This window comes from Hemiscyllium ocellatum, chromosome 26, assembly GCF_020745735.1.
Source record: "Hemiscyllium ocellatum isolate sHemOce1 chromosome 26, sHemOce1.pat.X.cur, whole genome shotgun sequence".
NCBI lineage: Eukaryota > Metazoa > Chordata > Chondrichthyes > Orectolobiformes > Hemiscylliidae > Hemiscyllium > Hemiscyllium ocellatum.
The window spans coordinates 48,853,360-48,873,948 of record NC_083426.1 but is presented as its reverse complement, the minus strand read 5'-3'; the positions used below and the strand labels follow the sequence as shown (position 1 = coordinate 48,873,948).

Here is a 20,589-nt window from a genome sequence, read left to right as displayed (position 1 = left end):
AATGGTGGCATCCTCTCTGCAAACATTTCATGTTTAAAATATGCAGTGGCCTCTGCAGGCAACATCCAAGGAACAGGGAAATCGACGTTTCGGACAAAAGCCCTTCATCATGCTGTTTCCTGATGAAGGCCCCGTCCAAAACATCAATTTTCCTGTTCCTCAGATGCTGCCTGACCCGCTGTACTTTCCTAGCACCACTCGAATCTAGACTCTGATCTCCAACATTTGCAGTCCTCACTTTCGCCTAATGGTCTCTGCAGTCAGGCCACCATTGTGATGGGAGACCCGCTGCTGCACTTCAAGCAGACCACGGGGCCTCTAAGTCTACCTGGCATATTGATCCCTGGTCTGCAGTATGGAGGTTGTTTCTATGCAGCTGAACTGTCCCTCACCACATGCAGAGACCTGGAGGCTGACACTGGTGTAGAATTGAGTTAAGAAACTGGCACACTGGTTGGTGACATGAAACTGTGTGCCCGCTTCCATTCTTGCCCCCAGAATGTGCTAAAGCTCTGCTTATTTCATCTGCTGCCAGTTTGTGTTGGGTTCAACCCCAATTGTTATAATATTACATTGAAATGCATATCTATGAAGAAACATTTTATGATTCAGGGCTTTCAATAAATTAATACTCAGGACTGTTAGAGACAGTTCCTTCAGGAGGAAGAAAGTTTAATAGAGAACAGGAAATGTCACTAAAATATTCTAATTCCAGAGCTGCAGCAGGACATCGGAGCAAACAATTTACCTCAGGATCAAAGGTAACTAGTTATTCTGGTGACATCTGCAGCCAAAGGGTTAAAACCTATTTTAAACTGAGAGGCAGAGGAATGTAAAATACATCTGGTAACTGTCACTGGTGTCAGTGATTTGTCCTGTTAAAACTGCTTTGCATTGCTCTGTCACAGACAAATGTCAACCCTCTATTATCTCTTCTGTTTTCCAGGCGGCTCTCACTATTTTTGGGATTCTTGGAGGTCCATTGCTCGGGATATTCCTTCTAGGCATGCTATTCCGTTATGCTAATTCAGTTGTAAGTACCTGCCAGACATCAGGGGTTCATCAAGGGGTTGTACAAGTCCTCTGGAACTAAAATGGAAAGATCAAGAATAAATAGGGAAATGGGGTAAAGAAGTAAAATTCATGGAAGTCCCAAGAGATCCAGGTACATCAAGAAGTAACAGTGAGAAAATGTACAGCAAATCAGGGAAGTTGTAGAATACAAAGCAATATGCCAGGCATCTACTATACACAGCCTTGGTTTAACTGCACCCGGATAATTGTGAACAGTTCTGGGGACCACACTTTTGGAGGGACTGGATCTTTGATTTTTCAGAAATAATTCTAAGGGTGAAATTATACAAGATAGTGTTATGTTCTCTAGAATTTAGTAAGTTAAAGAGTGATTTGTTTGAAGTTTCCATGCCAAAAATGTGAATAGGTAGGGAAGACAGAAACAAACTATTTTTGCTGCTTAGAGAGTCAGGACAAGGGACAATGGCCTAATGTTTACAACCATTTTAACCTTTCTCGAGTGAAATTAGAAAACATGATGGGATCATTTGGATTTCTCTTCTATAAATGGTAATTGATGTTGGATCAGGTGCAAATTTTAAAAATGAGATTGACGGTTAGAGTTTTATTAGACCAAGGTTAAGGTTATTTATATGAAATTTGGTTTCAGATTAGTCATGATCTCAATGAATGGCAGTAGAACAGGTCTGAGAAACGAAATGGTTTACTTCCTTTCTGTGTTCATATGTACCCATGGTGATGTGATACCTGGTTTTAGGTGTATTTATACGTAAAATGCTGCTACCAATCCTTTTTTCTGGACTGGTTCTCAGGGCCAGTTCAGTTTACAGTAATCAAGATATAACCATTATTGGGTTTGAACAGAAAGAGGCTCTTATCTTAAACAATTTGTAACTTTTTTGCATTATATCAATCAGGTATGAGTTACATTAATTAGATGAATAGCAGTTTGGCAGTAAAGCACTTGAGTATTGCTGAAAAAGATATATTGGCCTCTCACTGGCCAGTGTGATTTATGAATTTCAACACTGGTGTGAATGCTAAGTATGTAGACTGCACATGCCAAAGATGGTAGATGGCACCCAAGAGCAACAAGCAAACTGCTGACTGCAGCCAACTAGCCCATGCTTCCAAAATTCACAATGCAGTGTCCAACATGGGCATGATTCTGCAACTGGACAACATTTGTTACATAATTCTGATTGTACAAAGAATGATGGGTTTGATTAGTTTGGGGTTCTCTCTCAGGCCATAAACTGAGGCAAGTACTGGAAGATAAATTTAATTAATATACAGAGTCCTGTTCTTTTCGGAAGAAAGAATGCAATACGTAAGAATCGTTTCCTGGTTCATATCTCAAGACAATATGTGGCTCAGTCAGAGTCAACTTGTCTGGTTTAAAACTTAAACAAAACTTGACGGTTTAACTTTAACCATCATTATCTCGTAGACTGTCCACAGCAGCACCTCTACCAATCAGAATGCACTTGCCAATCAATATGCATTCTTCTGTCAAGCAGTATAAGTATTGATTTCCCTTGACTTTGATATTCTTGTGAATTGTCCTGATTTAGCAAGAGAAAACGTTTTGACAAGATGTGTCTTCTCAGCAATACTTGAACATTGAGAGACTAAGAGAATAAGAAACGTTTGGATCTTCACAAGATTTAGGATCTTCTGTCTTATTCAGACCCAAGCCTGTATGGCTAGAACTTTATACAGTCTCCAACATTAACTTTTACAGGACTATCATACTTCACAATAGATTTAACACACACTTTTGGACGTCATTGTTGATTAGCATTGTTGGAATTTGTCTGGAGGCATTCAAATAGGGTTAGCACTCAAATAGTGAGATAATCAGATGCCGTTTTTTATGGAGTTATACAGTTGGTATTCATTAACTCGGGGTTAAATTAGGTAGCCTCAAAAACAGGCATGAGAATCACAATGTGGAATTATCCACATTACTCAAAGAGAATACAGAACACATTGCAAACATTGCGCTGCTTGCTCACTCTATATTGCAGTTAGTCCAGATTGCCAGGCATACAAAGGCAGAGTGCCCAATAGTGTTGTCTGCTAACAGATATTTTAAATTCGCCTACACTTAAATGTATCCTGCACTGCTTAAATCTAATCTGAACCTCTTGTAAAGAAGTTTCACTGTGACTGCTGGAAGTGGCAAGACCATTTTGAATAGTGCAACACACAAAGCAGTGGCTAATAATGGCTGAGAGCATACACCCAGGTTTTCTCATACTGTAACGAATATCTTGAAAGAGGAAGTGAAAAAGACGAGAGATGTCCTATTTCCATATTGAAGACAGCATACCCTACAGATAGAGAATAAAAGAGTAGTGAGAAAAGACAACCACAGTTCACTGACAGGTGTTATAGCCCTGTCCAAGGGGATGTAGTGGTGTGCTGTTTGTATACTGACCTCACTGTATGGGTAAGGAGGCCTGTAGTAGTACTGAAACTGGACTATTAATCCAGAACCCCAATATAATATTCAGGTGACATTTGAATCCAATACAAATCTGGATTCAGAAGCTGGCCTAATAATAACAATGGTACTTAACCATTGTTTGTTGTCATTAAAAAACCCATCTGGTTACTAATACCCTTTAAGGACAAAACTCTGCTGTCTTTACCTGGTCTGGAGTACATGTGATTCCAGACTCACAGCGATGTGGCTGACTCTTAACTAACTTGTGGCAACTAAGGAGCAAAAACAATGTTTTTGCTAATGATATCTATATTCCATGAATGAATGAAAGGAAGCAAGTTGTCAGGTTCATTGAAAGCATTATCATATTTGACCAGTGGAACCACATAGATACTGTTCAAATTACCACACCACTATCACTGATCTCTATCAATCAACCCTCCTACCCGTCATTCATATGTTTCACTTCACTTTCCTACACTTAGCACTGCTGCAAGCCTTACCTACAGCTTACAGCTTCCACACTATGCCAGCTATTTTTCAAATCCCGTTTCACCTCACCCTTACAGACGACAGCTGATGTCCCCATGCTCTTCTCAAGTTTTCATCTTCCTCCTCACGTTGTCCTAGTCCATGTATCCATTCATGCAGAGAGTCTCCAAAAAGTTCCAGAGATGTAGAGGAACGGAATGTAAAGGTGATTCTGGATAGGAGTGAAAGTAACAGGGTAGTTGTTATGGGATCTTTAAATTTCCAAATATTGACTAGAAACGTTATAGCTCGAGTACTTTAGATGGGTCAGTTTTTGTCCAATGTGTGCAGGAGGGTTTCCTGACACAGTACATAGCCAGGCCAACAAGAGGCAAGGCCACTTTGGATTTGGTACTGGGTAATGAACCGGGCCAGATGTTAGATTTGGAGGTAGGTGAGTACTTTGCTGATAGTGAATACATTTATTTTAGCGATGGAAAAGGATATACCACAGGGCAAGAGTTATAGCTGGGGGAAAGGCAATTATAATGCAATTAGGTAAGATTTAGGATGCATAGGATGTGGAAGGAAACTGCAGGAAATGGACACAATTGAAATGTGGAGCTTGTTCAAGAATCAGGTACTGTGTGTCCTTGATAAGTATGTACCTGTCAGGCAGGGAGGAAGTGGTCGAGCGAGGGGGTCGTGGTTTACTAAAGAAGTTGAATCTCTTGGCAAGAGAAATAAGGAGGCTTTTGTAAAAATGAGACATGAAGGCTCATTTAGGGCACTTGAAAGTTACAAGTTAGTCAGGAAAGACCTAAAGAGAGCCAGGAGGGGAAATGAGAAGTCTTTGGCAGGTGGGATCAAGGAAAACCCTAAAGCCTACTATAGGTATGTCAGGGATAATCGAATGACTGGAATAAGATTAGAGCCAGTCAAGGACAGTAGTGGGAAGTTGTGCATGAAGTCCGAGGAGATAGGAAAGGCGCTAAATGAATATTTGTCATCAATATTCACACTAGAAAAAGACAATGTTGCCAAAGAGAATACTAAGATACTTGCTATTAGATTAGACGAGATTGAGGTTCATAAGGAGGAATTGTTAACCATTCTGGAAAGTGTGAAAATAGATAAGTCCTAGGATCTTCTGGGAAGCTAGGGAGGTGATTGCAGAACCTTTGGCATTAATCTTTATACTGTCGTTGTCTACAGATATAGTGCCAGAAGACTGGAGGATAGCAAGTGTTGTCCCTTTGTTCAAGAAGGGGAGTAGAGACAGCCCTGATAATTACAGACCAGTGAGCCTTACTTCGATTGTGGGTAAAGTGTTGGAAAGAATTAAATGTGATAGGATTTATAATCATCGTGAAAGGAATAATTTGATTAGGGGTAGTCAACACGGTTTTATAAAGGGTAGGGTTTGCCTCACAAACCTTACTGAGTTCTTTGAGAAGGTGACCAAACAGACAGATGAGGGTAAAGTGGTTGATGTGGTGTATATGGATTTCAATAAAGCCTTTAATAAGGTTCACCGTGGTAGGCTATTGCAGAAAATACAGAGGCATGGGATTGAGGGTAATTTAGCAGTTTGGATCAGAAATTGACTGGCTAAAGGAAAAGAGGGTGGTGGTTGATAGGAAATGTTCATCCTGGAGTTCAGTTACTAGTGATGTTTGGGAAGGGCCAGTCAAGGATCTGGTTGGGGCCACTGCTGTTAGTCATTTTTATAAATGACCTGGGTGAGAGTGTAGCAGGATGGCTTTGTAAATTAGCGGATGACACTAAGGTTAGTGGAGATGTGGACAGTGTCAAAGGATGTTGCAGGTTACAGAGGGACATAGATAACCTGCAGAGCTGGGCTAAGAGGTGGCAAATGAAGTTTAATGTGGAAAAGTGTGAGGTGATTCACTTTGGAAGGAGTAACAGGAATACAGATACTGGGCTAATGGCAAGATTCTTGGTAGTGTAGATGAGCTGAAAGATCTTGGCATCCATGTACATAGATTCCTGAAAGTTGCCACCCAGGTTGACAAGGCTTTTAAGAAGACATACAAGCTTTTATTGGTAGAGGGATTGAGTTTCGGAGCCGTGAGGTCATGTTGCAGCTGTACAAAATTCTCGTGCGGCCGCACTTGGAGTATTGCATACAGTTCTGGTCACTGCATTATAGGGAGGATGTGGAAGCTTTGGAAAGGGTTCAGAGGAGATTTACCAGAATGTTGCCTGGTATGGAGGAAAAGTCTTATGAGGAAAGGCTGTGGGACTTGAGGCTGTTTTTGTTAGGAGAAAGTTGAGAGGTGACTTAATAGAGACATACAGGATGATCAGGGGATTAGATAGGGTGGACAGTGAGAATCTTTTTCTTCAGATGGTGTTGGCTTGCATGAGGGGACATAGCTTTAAGTTGAGTGGTGATAGATGGAAGACAGATGTCAGAGGTAGGTTCTTTACTCAGAGAGTAGTAAAGGTGTGGAATACTCTGCCTGTGACAGTAGTAGACACGCCAACTTTAAGGGTATTTAAATGGTCATCGGATAAACATATGGATGATAGTGTAGGCTAAACGGGTTTCAGATTGGTTTTACAGGCCAGCACAACATTGAGGACTGAAGAGCCTGTTTCACACTGTAATGTTCTATGTTTTATGAACTGTAACCAGGATACACAATGGAGGAACACTGATGATGAAGGTAAGTCATCGCTTCATTTCACATGTGAAACTATCAGCTCATGCATCGAGGATTGTTTGACGATGATGCGGTAAATCTATCTGTGGTGAATTGGAGCATTATCAGGAGAGGAGTGGAGTGCAATGAACCTGGGGATGAACAGTGGCAACAGAGCTTCCAGATAGAAGCCTGGGGAGGGGCTCCAGATGGAGCACAGTCAGAGCAGCAGCAGGAGAAGAGTAGAGAGGATCACTGAATCCAGAGACAGCTCCAGTGGTGATGTCAGGTTTTATAAAGTGACATGGCAAGAAAATTAGCAGTTTAGGAACCAGCTTTACGAATTTGGTGAGTTGTGGATAAGTTTGAATAATTAGTTCCTAATTTATTGAATTTGGTTGGGAAAGTTCAAGGAGGAGAAAGTGAGGATTGCAGATGCTGGAGATCAGAGCTGAAAATGTGTTGCTGGAAAAGTGCAGCAGGTCAGGCAGCATCCAAAGAGCAGGAGAGTCGTTGTTCAGGCGTGAGCCCTTCTTCAAGAAGGGCTCATGCCCGAAACGTTGATTCTCCTGCTCTTTGGATGCTGCCTGACCTGCTGCGCTTTTCCAGCAACACATTTTCAGCAAAGTTCAAGGAGGAAAATTCTCCCCCATGGGACGCTGCTGCTGAAGGATGTGGGAAATCAGAGACACTTCCACTGTCCATGGTGACCATGTATACAGGAAGTGTGCTGAGATGCAGCTCCTGATTCACTGCATGGATTGGCTGGAGCTGCAGATGGACTAACTGTGGACCATTAATTATGCTGAGATTTATTAGAAAGCATGTTTAGTAAGCTCGTCACACAAGTAATGGCTACACAGGCAGAAAAGTGGGTGACTGCTAGGAAGACTGGTAAGTACACACAGGCAGTGCAGGAGTCCCCTGTGGTCATCCATCTTTCAAACAGCTATACTGTTTTGGATACTTTTGGGGTGGGTGGTCTCAGGTTTGTGGCACCACAGTTGGTTCTGCTACACAAGAGAGGAGGGAAAAGACGGGGAGAGCTATTGTGATAGGAAACTCGGGTCAGGAATGTCTCAGAGAGGCTGAAGGGCATTCTGAAGGCGCAGGGTGAACAGCCAGCAGTTGTGGTTCATGTCAGTACCAGCAACATGCATCAAAAGGAAATGAGATCCTGCAACAGGAGTTTAGGCAGTTAGATATTAGTTTGAAGAATAAGACAACCGAGGTCATCTCCTAATTACTTCCAGTGCCATGTGCTACTGAGTATAGGAATAGAAAGAGAGGACAGATGAATGTGTGGCTAAAGAGGTAGTGCAGGAAGGAGGGCTTCAGATTTTTAGATCATTGAGACACTTACTGGGCTAGGTGGGACCTGTAAAAGCTGGACAGGTTGTACCTGAACTGGAATGGGTCCAGTATCTCTGCTGGGAGGTTTGCTCATGCTGTTGGGGAGCTTTTGAATTAATTTGGCAGGGCGATAGGGGACAGGGTAGATGAAAAGCTGAGAGCAGGGGCCAATCATACATAGAAGGAATGCCAGAACAGTAGATGGAAAAGCTTGGTTAAGGCACATGGGAGGTCCAGAAAATTGAAGTATCTATGTTAATGCAAGGAGTTTGACAGGAAGGCTGATGAACTTAAAACATTGGAGCTGCATCCAAGGAGCAGGAGAATCGAGCAGGATGCTACCTGACCTGCTGCGCTTTTCCAGCAACACATTTTCAGCTCTAATCTCTAGCATCTGCAGTCCTCACTTTCTCCTTGAACTTAAAACATTGATCAACATGTGGGAATATGATATTGTTGAAATTATTAAGACATGGTTGAAGGAAGTACAGGACTGGCAGCTTAACATTCCAGGCTATAGAAATTTCACATGCGATCGGTGAGAGAGTAAGAGAGGTGAGGCATTTCATTATTGATAAAGGAAACCATCACTACAGTAATGGGGTACAGCATCTTATAAGGGTCTTCAAATGAGGCCATCTGGGTAGAGCATAGAAATAAAAAAGGGATCATACTACACATTGCCCAGCAATTAGAAGGAGATAGAAGAACAGATAAGTCGGCAAATCACAGAAAAGTGTGAGAGAAACAAGCTTATGATTGCTTTGCTAAAATTAATTGGGATTGCCTTAATATAAAAGAATTGGTCAGGATGGAATTTTTAAAGTATATACAGGAGATAACTTTATGCCAGTACATAGATAATCCAACTAGAAACAGAGCAGTTCTAGACCTAATCCTAAGGAACGAAACCAATCAAATGGCTGAGTTTCAGTGGGTGAATATTTTGGGGTTAGTGACCACAACTCCGTAAGTTTTAAAGTTATTATGGAAAGAGATAAGGATAGTGCAGAGGTAAGTGTCTAAGTTGGGGGAAGACTGATTTCAATATCATTAGACAGGATCTATCAAAGATAGATGGAGAGCAGTTACTTCCAGGTGACTGTACATTTGGAAAGTGGAAGTCTTTTAAAAGTAGTATATTGAGAATTCAGGACCAGTGTGTTTCTGTAAGAATGAAGGTTAAGGGCAGCAGGTCCAATGAACTGTGGATGTCAAGGCATATCACAAGTTTGAGAAAGAAAAAATGAATCAGATACATCGCATTAAAAACAGGGGAGGCCTTTCAAAAGTACTGTGTGAAGCAACTTAGGAGGGCAATGAGGGGCCTCGAAATATTTTTGACATATGGGATCAAGGAAAACCCCAAAACTTTTATTAAGTATACTGAGAGTAAGAGGATAACCAGGGAAAAAGTGGGATCTATTAGAGACCAAAGGAGCAACCTGTGTGTGGAGCCAGTGTATTCACAGAGGAAGAAAGGCATTGTTACTAGGGATTTCAGTTGGGATATTGAGGTTCTAGAACATAGTAAAATTAATAAGGAGAATGTATTAGATATTTTAACAGATAAAGTTTTTAAAATGTCCAGGACCTGATGAGATGTATCCCAGATTTCAATGGGCATAAGGGAGGAGACTAGTGGGGTCCTGGTGGAGATGTTGAATATTTTACAAATGAAGTGTCAGATGACGGGGGGTTGCTAATGTTCAAGAAGGGCAGCAGGAATAAACCACAGAATTACAGACCAGTTAGGCTGATATTAGTGGTAGGGAAATTGTTGGGAAAAATTCAGAAGGACAGGATTCATCAGTATTTGGATTTGGATTTGGAATAGTCAGCAGAGATTTGCTCAAGAGAGATCCTGTATGATTAATTTAATTGAGATGTTTGAAAAGGTGACTAAATGTATTGATGAGCAGTTGATGTAGTTTACATGGACTTCACTAAGGCCTTTGACAAGGTCCCATTTGGAAAGCTGATCCAAAAGATAAGAGCCCATGGAATCTATGGGGAGTTGGCAAACTGGATCCAAACTGGCTAACTAATAGGAGGCCAAATGTAATAGTGGAGTGCTGTTTTTGTAATTGGAAGCCTCTGACCAGCAGTGTACCACAGGAATCGGTGCTTGGAATCCTTGCTATTTGTTATGTATATTAAATACTTGGATGTGAATGTAGAGGATATAATTAGAAAGTTTACAGAGAACACGAAAATAGTTGGTGTTGTTCATAGTGAGGAGGATATCTCAGGCTGCAGTCTAATATTGATTAAATTGGGCTGAGCAATAGCAAATAGAATTTAATCCTAATAAGTGGGTGACACAGTACCTCAGTGGTTGGATCTGGGTAACCACACTGTCAGAAGGATGTGATTGCACTAGAGAGGGTGCAGAGGAGATTCATCAGAATGTTGCCTGAGATGAAAAGCCGCACTTATGAGGAGGAACTCGAAAGACTGCATTTGTGTCCTTTGGAGCAGAGAGGGGAATCTAATTGAACTATACAAATTTCTGATAGAGATAGAGAATAGACAGTGAGAATTTCTTCCCAATGGTTGGCAACTGTGTCTAAGACCCAGAGGGCTCAAGTTTAAAATGAGGAGCAAGTGGTTCAGAGGGGATTATAAAAAAAAGGGTAGAAATATTGAACATGCTGTCTGAGAGGGTGGTGAAGACAGGTACTATCACAACATTTAAGAAGCACCTGGATTTTATTTAAAATTCCAGAGCATAGCAGGCTCTAGACCAAAGTGCAGGTAAATGGGATTCGTGTACTTTGGGGTTTCTTGGTCACTATATACATGGTAGGCTAAAGGTCCTGTTTCTATGGCGTATGACTGTGGCATTTGTGCTGCAGCAACGCAGGGGCAAAGACAGTGAGGTGTAAAATTGTCAGTTACACACATTTCATTGGAGAGGACCCAAATCAGGATTTCCACAATACAGTTTAGAAGAAGTTGATGACAAATGAAACAAAAACTCCAATGATTTGGGAAATTTGCCGGAAAATTGGCATTCATGGTTTACCGCTGTTTATCTATTATTTATTTATCTATGCTGCTTAACTGTGTGATCTGCCTGTATTGCTCACAAGACAAAGCTTTTCACTGTGCCATGGTACACGTGACAATAAATTCAATTCAATTTAACAACAATATGGCGTAGGACTTTGCACAAAGCTTGTGGTGTCGGTGATGGGCAAGTTGTTGGAGGGAATCCTGAAGGACAGGATGTACATGTATTTGGAAAGACAAGGACTCATTGGGGATAGTCAACATGGCTTTGTGCTTGGGAAATCATGTCTCACAAACTTGATTGAGTTTTTTGAAGAAATAACAAAGAGGATTGATGAGAGCAGAGCGATAGGTGCGATCTGTATGGATTTCCGTAAGCCTTTTGACAAAGTTCCCCACAGGAGACTGATTAGCAAGGTTAGATCTCACTGATACAGAGAGAACTAGCCATTTGGATACAGAACTGGCTCAAAGGTAGAAGACAGAGAGTGGTGGTGGAGGGTTGTTTTTCAGACTGGAGGCCTGTGACCAGTGGAGTGCCACAAGGATCGGTGTTGGGTCCTCTACTTTTTGTCATTTACATAAATGATTTGGATGCGAGCATAAGAGGTACAGTCAGGAAGTTTGCAGATGACACCAAAATTGGAGGTGTAGTGGACAGCGAAGAGGGTTACCTCAGATTACAACAGGATCTTGACCAGATGGGCCAATGGGCTGAGAAGTGGCAGATGGAGTTTAATTCAGATAAATGCGAAGTGCTGCATTTTGTGAAAGCAAATCTTGGCAGGACTTATTCACTTAATGGTAAGGTCCTAGGGAGTGTTGCTCAACAAAAAGACCTTGGAGTGCAGGTTCATAGCTCCTTGGAAGTGGAGTCGCAGGTAGATAGGATAGTGAAGAAGGCTTTTGGTATGCTTTCCATTATTGGTCAGATTATTGAGTACAGGACATTGGTTAGGCCATTGTTGGAATATTGTGTGCAATTCTGATCTCCTTCCTATTGGAAAGATGTTGTGAAACTTGAAAGGGTTCAGAAAAGATTTACAAGGATGTTGCCAGGGTTGGAAGATTTGAGCTATAGGGAGAAGTTGAATAGGTTAGGGCTGTTTTCCCTGGAGCGTCGGCAGCTGAGGGGTGACCTTATAGAGGTGTATAAAATTATGAGAGGCATGGATAGGTTAAATATACAAAGTCTTTTCCCTGGGGTGGGGGAGTCCAGAACTAGAGGGCATAGGTTTAGGGTGAGAGGGGAAAGATATAAGAGAGACCTAAGAGGCAACCTTTTCACGCAGAGGATGGTACGTGTATGGAATGAGCTGCCAGAGGATGTGGTGGAGGCTGGTACAATTACAACATTTAAAAAGCATCTGGATGGGTATATGAATAGGAAGGGGTTGGAGGGATATGGACTGGTGCTGGCAGGTAGAACTAGATTGGGTTGGGATATCTGATCGGCATGGACGGGTTGGACCAAAGGGTCTGTTTCCGAGCTGTACATCTCTATGACTCTAGGGACAAATACTTTCCAGTGTGACCAAATCTGTCAACAAGCATGTAGAACCCTAACCTGATGCAATAACTGACGCCCTAAATCCCAGTGAATAGATATATCGTGAACTCACTGTAATACATCCCAGTGAATGCACATACTCAGCGTTCACTGTACCACATCCCAGGAAATACTCATACCCAGTATTCAACTGTTATATTGCAGTGAGTACACACTAAGCAGTTACTGAGTGAATACACAGACCAAAAAAGTCCCTCCTATCATTGCAGATTTCATTGTCAAACAGGCCCTGACTAACTGCCACCTACACAAACATATCAGTACACCGAGACACTCATGGTCATGAACATGATGTTCTATAAAAAAGGAAGTTCAAAGTCTATTTCATAAAGATATACATATGATCACCAAGTATCATTACTTTGAGTACTCGATGGGTGCATTCATTTTATGTGATGTGGTGAGTGCTGTGTTTGTGTATTCACTAGGACCTGATACTATGAGTGCTAGGTCTGTGTGTTCACTGGACCAAGATACAGGAGTGCTGGGTGTGTGTTTTCAAACAGACACTAATTCCTATGATCACCGAATACCATCATCAAATACCAGATTTAGATCCTTTGAATGCTTTGTATTGTACTCCTCCTTCACTGTCAGTGGTGGAGGCAGACTGTCATGCCTCGGCCTGGAATGACATTGGAAGCTGTCCTCTGGCTGCATGAGGCTGTGAGGATTGAGAGGGAAACCTGACCAGTGACAGGCAGCTTCTGTATCACCACTGCAGCCTGCAATGCTGGTGTCACTAACAGAGGAGCAGCTAAAATGCTATTTGCAATTGGAAGGCTCCAAGAAAATCACCTAGATGCAGACAGCTATTGTTCATCTGACCCACTATCTGGCCTTTCACGAGGGTGTGAAAAATTTGGCTTCCTTTGGGTTAAGATGGAATTTGAGAATATGGGGTAAAACCCTAAGATCACAAGCCTTGTCTAAAGGAGTATCAAGAAGGACTATGGCTCTCAGTACGCTGCTTTGGTGTGGCCTCAAGGTGGAATCTGGTTGCTAAGTTTTGTTACTGTTTTACAATGCTGATGTTAAACATTGTCACTGACCTGATGACTGTCTATTCGATTGCAGGGTGCACTATCCGGCTTTGTTGTCAGTGTCATACTGACAATGTGGATAGGAATCGGCGAGCGTATCTATCTCCCACAACCTACTCAGACTCGACCGTTACCCCTCAGCACAGCAGGATGTCTTGATCTCGGCACTAATACCCTATCATCAGTGAAACTAGGCCACTACGGAGGAACACAACATGCAGAAGAGATGATTTCCAGGTAAAGTGAAAAGAACTGAGACCTTGAACAAAGTGTTTGTGGATATTCATGTTCCTATAGTATTGTATTTTGGTTCTGCTGTGGAATTTGTAATTCTGTTAAATTATCTTAACTATTTTACTGTCTGCCTCCCTTAGATATACCCCTTTTTCCTCCTTATTAAGGTCACATGTCTCACTTATTCTTAAAATAACTGGATAAGTTATGAAAGGCCTAAGTACAACAAATCGTGTCTGTACATTTGGCCCTGGTACACAGAGAATTGTCAATAAATGTTCTTACTTGCTTATGCTCCTTGAGCTGTTTCACCAATAAAGCAGAATTATCAGGCAATTTGTTAAACCTATTCACCACCGTCCCCGTGTGAGTGCCATCCAACTTCACCTGTGTGACCTAACACAGAAATTACCCAATTATGTGGGGTCAGGTGGAGATTGCTCTGTTTTAATACTGTGGACAGGCTGTCAGGACTGGGGACAGGTGAAGGGAGAGGGTGCTGCAGAGGTTGGCAATATTGGTGAGTGGTACCCCTGGCATTCAGGTTGTTTTTTTCATTCACTTGTGGGATGTGGACATTGCTGGCTGGGCCAGCATTGTATTACCTGAGAAGATGGTGGTGAGTTGCCTTTTTGAACTGTTGCAGTCCACATGCTGTAGGTTGACCCACAATACCGTTAGGTAGGGAACTTCAGGATTTTGACCCAGAAACAGTGAAAGAATGGCAATTTATTTCCAAATCAGGTTGTTGAGTGGCTTGGAGGTAAATTTGGAGATGATGGAGCTCCCATATATCTACTGCCCTTGTCCTTCTAGGTGGAAGTGACCAGGGTCTTGCAAGGTGCTTTCTAAAGATCTTTAGTGAATCTCTGTATTGAATCCTGTAAATAGTACACACTGATGCTGCTGAGTGTCGATGATGGAGGAAGTGGATGTTTGTGGATGTGGTGCCAATCAAGTGGACTGCTTCAACCTGGATAGTGTCAAGCTTCTTGAGTGTTGTTGGAGCTGTACCATCCGTGCAAGTGTGGAGTATTCCATCACACTCCTGACGTGTTCCTCATAGGTGGTGGACAAGCTTTGGTAAGTTGAGTTATTCACCACAGCATTTCTAGCCTCTGACCTGCTCTTACAGCCACTGTGTTTATGTGATGAGTCCAGCTGAGTTTCTGGTTAATGGTAACCCCCAGGATGTTGCTAGTGATGGTAGCATCATTGAACATCAAGTGATGGTGATTAGATTGTCTCTTATTGGAGATGGTCATTGCCTGGCATCGGTGTGGCACGAACATTACTTGCCACTTGTCAGCCCAAACCTGGATATTATCCAGATCTTGTCACATTTGGTCAGGGACTGTTTCAGTATTTGAGGAATCATGAATAGTGCTGAACATCGTCCAATTATCAGCAAACATTTCCACTTCTGATTTCATATTGGAAGAAACATCATTTATTGTCCCCATGATCCAGAATGTGGAGGATGGGAGGGGTAAGATAAATGAGTAAAAATGTTAGCAATCTTTGACCCAGGCTTGGAACTTGAATGAATGAATTGAATTGAATTGAATTGAATTTATTGTCATGTGTACAGAGATTGGCATTTGTGATTGTCCGGGCTGAGTTCCCCACTCTCTGTAACCATCTTCGATCTTGAATGGTACAGTTGCCATACCAGGTAGTGATACACCCAGACAGAATGCTCTCGATGGCACACCTATAAAAGTTGCCAAGGGTACCCGCCGTCATGCTAAATTTCTTCAGCTGCCTGAGGAAGAAGAGACAGTGTTGGGCCTTTGTAACCAGTGCATCCACATGAAGAGTCCAAGAAAGCTTGTTTTGGATGACCACTCCCAGGAGCTTGACACTTTCCATTCATTCCACCTCTGTGCTGTTAATGTGTAGGAGGGCATGAGTAACATCCTGCCTAAAGTCAATAATGAGTTCCATGGTTTTGCTGGCATTGAGAGCAAGGTTGTTCTAGTACACCATTTTTCCAGGTCTTCCAACTCCCATCTGTAGTCTGTTAGGTCGCCATCTGAGATTTGACTGACTATGGTGGTGTCATCAGCAAACTTCTAAATGGCATTAGTCTGGTATTTAGTGGCATAGCCATGGGTATACAGTGAGTACAGTAAAGGGCTGTGTACACACCCCTGGGGGGCACCAGTGTTGTGCGTTAGTGAGGATGAAATATTGTCCCCAGTCTTCACTGATTGTGGCCTGTCAGTCAGGAAACTGAGGATCCAGTTGCAGAGAGTGAGGCTTAGTCCGAGATCACTGAGTTTAGTAATTAGTTTCGAGGGGATAATAGTGTTGAAGGCTGAACTGTAGTCAATGAGTAGGATTCTTACATAGCTGTTCTTGGTGTCAAGATGTTCTAGGGAGGAGTGAAATGCAAGTGATATGGCATCTGATGTGGATCTGTTGGTCCAATAGGCAAGTTGGAGTGGGTCAAGAGTAGTGGGGAGCCTGGAGTTGATGAATGCCATGACCAGCCTTTCAAAGCACTTCGTGACCACCGAAATTAGGGCCACTGGGTGGTGGTCATTGAGACATGCTGCACGAGCCTTCTTAGGCACAGGCATGATGTTGCCCCTCTGGAAACAGGCAGGGACAGTGGCCTGCTGCAGGGAGAGGTTGAAGATGTTCGAGGAGACCTCTGCCAGTTGATCTGTGCATGCTCTTAGTGCATGGCCTGGTACTCCGTCTGATCCCATCATTTTCCTTGGATTCACATGAAGAAAAACCTCTGATGCAGTGACTGTTGGGATAGGTTCATTAGGACTTGTCGGACTAGGTGTTACCTCTCCGCCAAAATTCTGCTCAAAGCGAGCATAGAAGGCATTGACTTGATCTGGGAGGGTTATGTTATCGTCTGCTATCTTGCACTGTCTCTTTTTAAAACCTTTGGTGTCATTCAGTCCTTGCCCTAGCCGCCAGGTATCTATCTGGGTCTCTGGTTTGGATCGGTATTGGTCCTTTGCTGTCTTCTTGGCTCTGTGAAGGTCAAACTTGGATTCCTTATATTTGAGTGGGTCTCCTGATCTGAAGGCCTCACACCTGATTTTTAGCAGGTTCTGCGTGTCCTGATACATCCAGGGTTTCCTGTTGGTGAACACCTGGATTGATTTCCTCAATATGGTTGCTTCCACACACTTGCTAGTGGTGTACTCGTCCAAGGTACCTGCGGACAGTTTGAACTTCTTAATTGGCCTTAGTTCAGATTAGATTATCATTCTCCTGACTTCTTTGTGTAGGAAGGAGGCTTCCATTTTTAGTGTCATATGTGGTTCTTTTGTACAATGTTTTTAGTCTTAACATCGGAGGAGAAGAGAAAGAGTCATGAAGGGCCAGGTTTCTAAGCACACTGGGAATGATAATAAGTGTTAACAACAGGAGCAACGGAAGATATATACCAAATTTCCACTACAGCTGACACCTCCCCCCGCCCCCCATCTCCAAACCCTACTTTAAACCTCTTCCTGATGCTCTGTGAATTCTTTTCTAGTTTTCTTTAATGGGAATTCTGTAATGACTGAAATGGGAAAATCACTTTTTTAAAAAAAAACGAAGGATTGTTACACTTTTTAAAAACAAATAGCCTGACACTCATTGTAAGTACTTTTTACAAAGCTGCTTGTTCAAGTAATAATGGAAGTTGGAGCCGGGATATAGGTATGATTGAAATTTCAGCTGGCAATAAGCAGCTAACCAGTGACCAGTTATTGATTATAAAGGCAAATAGTGATGTGATCGATATGAGATAGATGACCAGCTTGGGGATGTGAATGAGATAGTCATAGGCAACCAGATTGCCATAAAGGCAAGGTTGTCTCCACTGTAGTGAAAGGCATCTCAGGTCTGAAGATCACTAGTTTATTACCCCATTCCAGTTGCTGTAAGCTGTGACAAGTAGAAACCAGTAGCCCTATATCTCCTGAAAATAGATGAGAGTATCTGGAGAAAGAAGATAGAGAAGTCACGTTCTGATTAGCTCAAAGATCATTTTGGCAATCGTCATGGACAGAGACCACTGAACGGCCTTTCTAGGTTTTCTTGCCATAAGAGGATAAAGGATGTGTACATATGGTCTAGGCAACTGAAGACAGTTGAGGCTTTGGAAGAATATCTGGCTGTAATTCCTTGTCTCAAATTGGTCTTAAGAGGGCTAAAATAGGTCATGAGATATCCTTAGAGAGCAGGGTTAAGGAGAACCCCAAAGCCTTTTATTCATGTATAAGGAGCAAGAGGGTAACAAAGGAAAGGGTGGCCCACTCAAGGACAAATGAGGAAAGATATGCGTGGAGTCAGAGAAAATGGGTGAGATTCTTACTGATTACTTTGCATTAGTATTCACTGAGGAGAGGGACATGGCAGATGTCGAGGTTCGGGATAGATCCTTGATTACTCAAGGTCAAGTCGGCATAAGGAGGGAGGAAGTGTAGGGTATTCTAAAAGGCAATAAGGTGGATAAATCCCAGGTCCAAATGGGAGCCGTCTCAGGTTACTGAGGGAAGTGAGAGAGGAAATAGCTGGGGCTTTAACGGATATCTTTACAGCATCCTTGAACACGGGTGTGGTCTCAGAGGACTGGAGAATTGCTAATGTTATCCCCTTGTTCAAGAAAGGTAGCGGGGATAATCCAGGTAATTACAGACCTGTGAGCCTAACGTCAGTGGTAGGGAAGCTACTGGAGAAGTTACTGAGGGATAGGATATATACCCATGTGGAAGAAAATGGGCTAATCATTGATGGTTTTATGCAGGGAAGGTCATGTCTTACAAACCTAATAGAATTCTTTGAGGAAGTGACAAAGTTGATTGATGAGGGAAGGAATGTAGATGTCATATACATGGACTTTAGTAAGGCGTTTGATAAGGCTCCCCACGGTAGGCTGATGGAGAAAGTGAAGTCGCATGGGGCCCAGGGTGTACTAGCTAGGTGGATAGAAAACTAGTTGGGCAACAGGAGACAGAGTAATAGTGGAAGGGAGCTTCTCAAAATGGAGACCTGTGACCAGTGATGTTCCACAGGAATCTGTGCTGGGACCACTGTTGTTTGTGATATACATAAATGATTTGGAGGAAGGTGTATGTTGTCTCATTAGCAAATTTGCATATGACATTAAGATTGGTGGAGTAGTGGATAGCGAAGGGGACTGTCAGAGAATGCAGCAGAATATAGATATGTTGGAGAGTTAGGCAGAGAAATGGCAGATGGATTTCAATCCGGACAAATGTGAGGTGATGCATTTTGGAAGATCCAATTCAAGAGCAAACTATACAGTAAGTGGAAAAGTCCTGGGGAAATTGATGTACAGAGAGATCTGGGTGTTCAGGCCCATTGTTCTCTGAAGGTGGCAATGCAGGTCAGTAGAGGGATCAAGAAGGCATACAGCATGCTTTCCTTCATTGGATGGGATACTGAGTGCAAGAGTTGGCAGGTCATGTTACAGTTGTATAAGACTTTGGTTCAGCCACATTTGGAATACTGCGTACAGTTCTGGTCACCATATTAACAAAGGATGTGGATGCTTGGGAGAGGGTGCAGGAAGTTCACCAGTATGTTGCCTGGTGTGGAGGGTGCTAGCTATGAGGAGAGGTTGAGTAGATTAGGAATATTTTCATTGGAAAGACTGAGGTTGAGGGCCTGACTGAGGCCTACAAAGTCACAAGAGGTGTAGACAGGGTGGATATCGAAATAGCAGCAGGTTTAGATAGAGGATCTGGATCGGCGTAGCCTGGAGGGCTGTAGGGCCTGTTCCTGTGCTTTAAGGTTCTTTGTGCTTTATTCTTTGGATCCATTTAACTATGTTCCTTGTCTGTTTCTATCTGTGTGGAGAGGGGAATTTATAAGGAGGTTAGAGTCTTAACTAGGAAAGCTTTATGTCAACAGTTTGCAATTGTTTATATATAGTTAGAGTCGAATGATTTGTAATATTCAGTAATTCTTGTTAAGTACAGAAACCTGGTCTGTGCTTTTGGTCAACCTGGTTCAGAAAGACAGAAATGGGGGAGTTCTGTGTAAGTTTTTAAAACTTTGATTCACTATACTATACACTCACTTACACACACGCGCAAAAAACACTCTTACATACACACTCATGCACACCCTGTCTCTTTCTCTCACACACATCCATGCGCACACCCTCTCACAGGTTTATAGTCCGTCATGCTCACACGCAAACACACATTCACATGCGCTAACACACACATGCACACACTCACGCTCACATACATAGAAGTCTATGGGGTGAATTTGCATTTGCAGAATTATATTTGCAGATACATTCTACTTTGCTGAAACAGCACACAGTCTGCAGGCAGTCAATCCATGGAACATTTTGTAAGTTGAACCAGTCCGACTCAAGATTGGGATACAGACAGACTCTAATCCCCACCTTTAATCCAATGTCTGAGCTGAGATGTCACTTTTCTTTAAATATAAAACCTTAAAGTTATCTTGAGAATGTGCTTTAAAAGAGTTCTGGGATTTACATATTAATGAACCGAAACCTGGAATCCATTCTAAAAGATGAAAGACTTAACAGCAATCGAGGTTTGTTCAATATATCATATCAGTTACATGACACTGTAATCTTTTGCTATAAATTCTGTGTCTCATGATATTGCTCCACAACCACCTGATGGAGGAATAGTGCTCTGAAAGCTAGTACTTCCAAATAAACCTGTTGGGACAACATCCTAGTTTTAGTTTAGATGTACAGTATGGAACCAAGCCCCTTTG

At 42.3% G+C, this 20,589-nt stretch overlaps 1 protein-coding gene across 1 annotated transcript in view; it reads left to right on the top strand.

Annotated features, from left to right (window-relative positions):
• LOC132828236 (sodium-coupled monocarboxylate transporter 1-like) overlaps positions 1–20,589 on the top strand; it is a 93,531-nt gene that overhangs the window by 61,811 nt on the left and 11,131 nt on the right. Inside the window, exons 11-12 of the mRNA XM_060845198.1 lie at positions 947–1,033; positions 13,643–13,845. Coding sequence (XP_060701181.1) covers positions 947–1,033; positions 13,643–13,845 — 290 coding nt within the window. The remainder of the gene's footprint in view (positions 1–946; positions 1,034–13,642; positions 13,846–20,589) is intronic.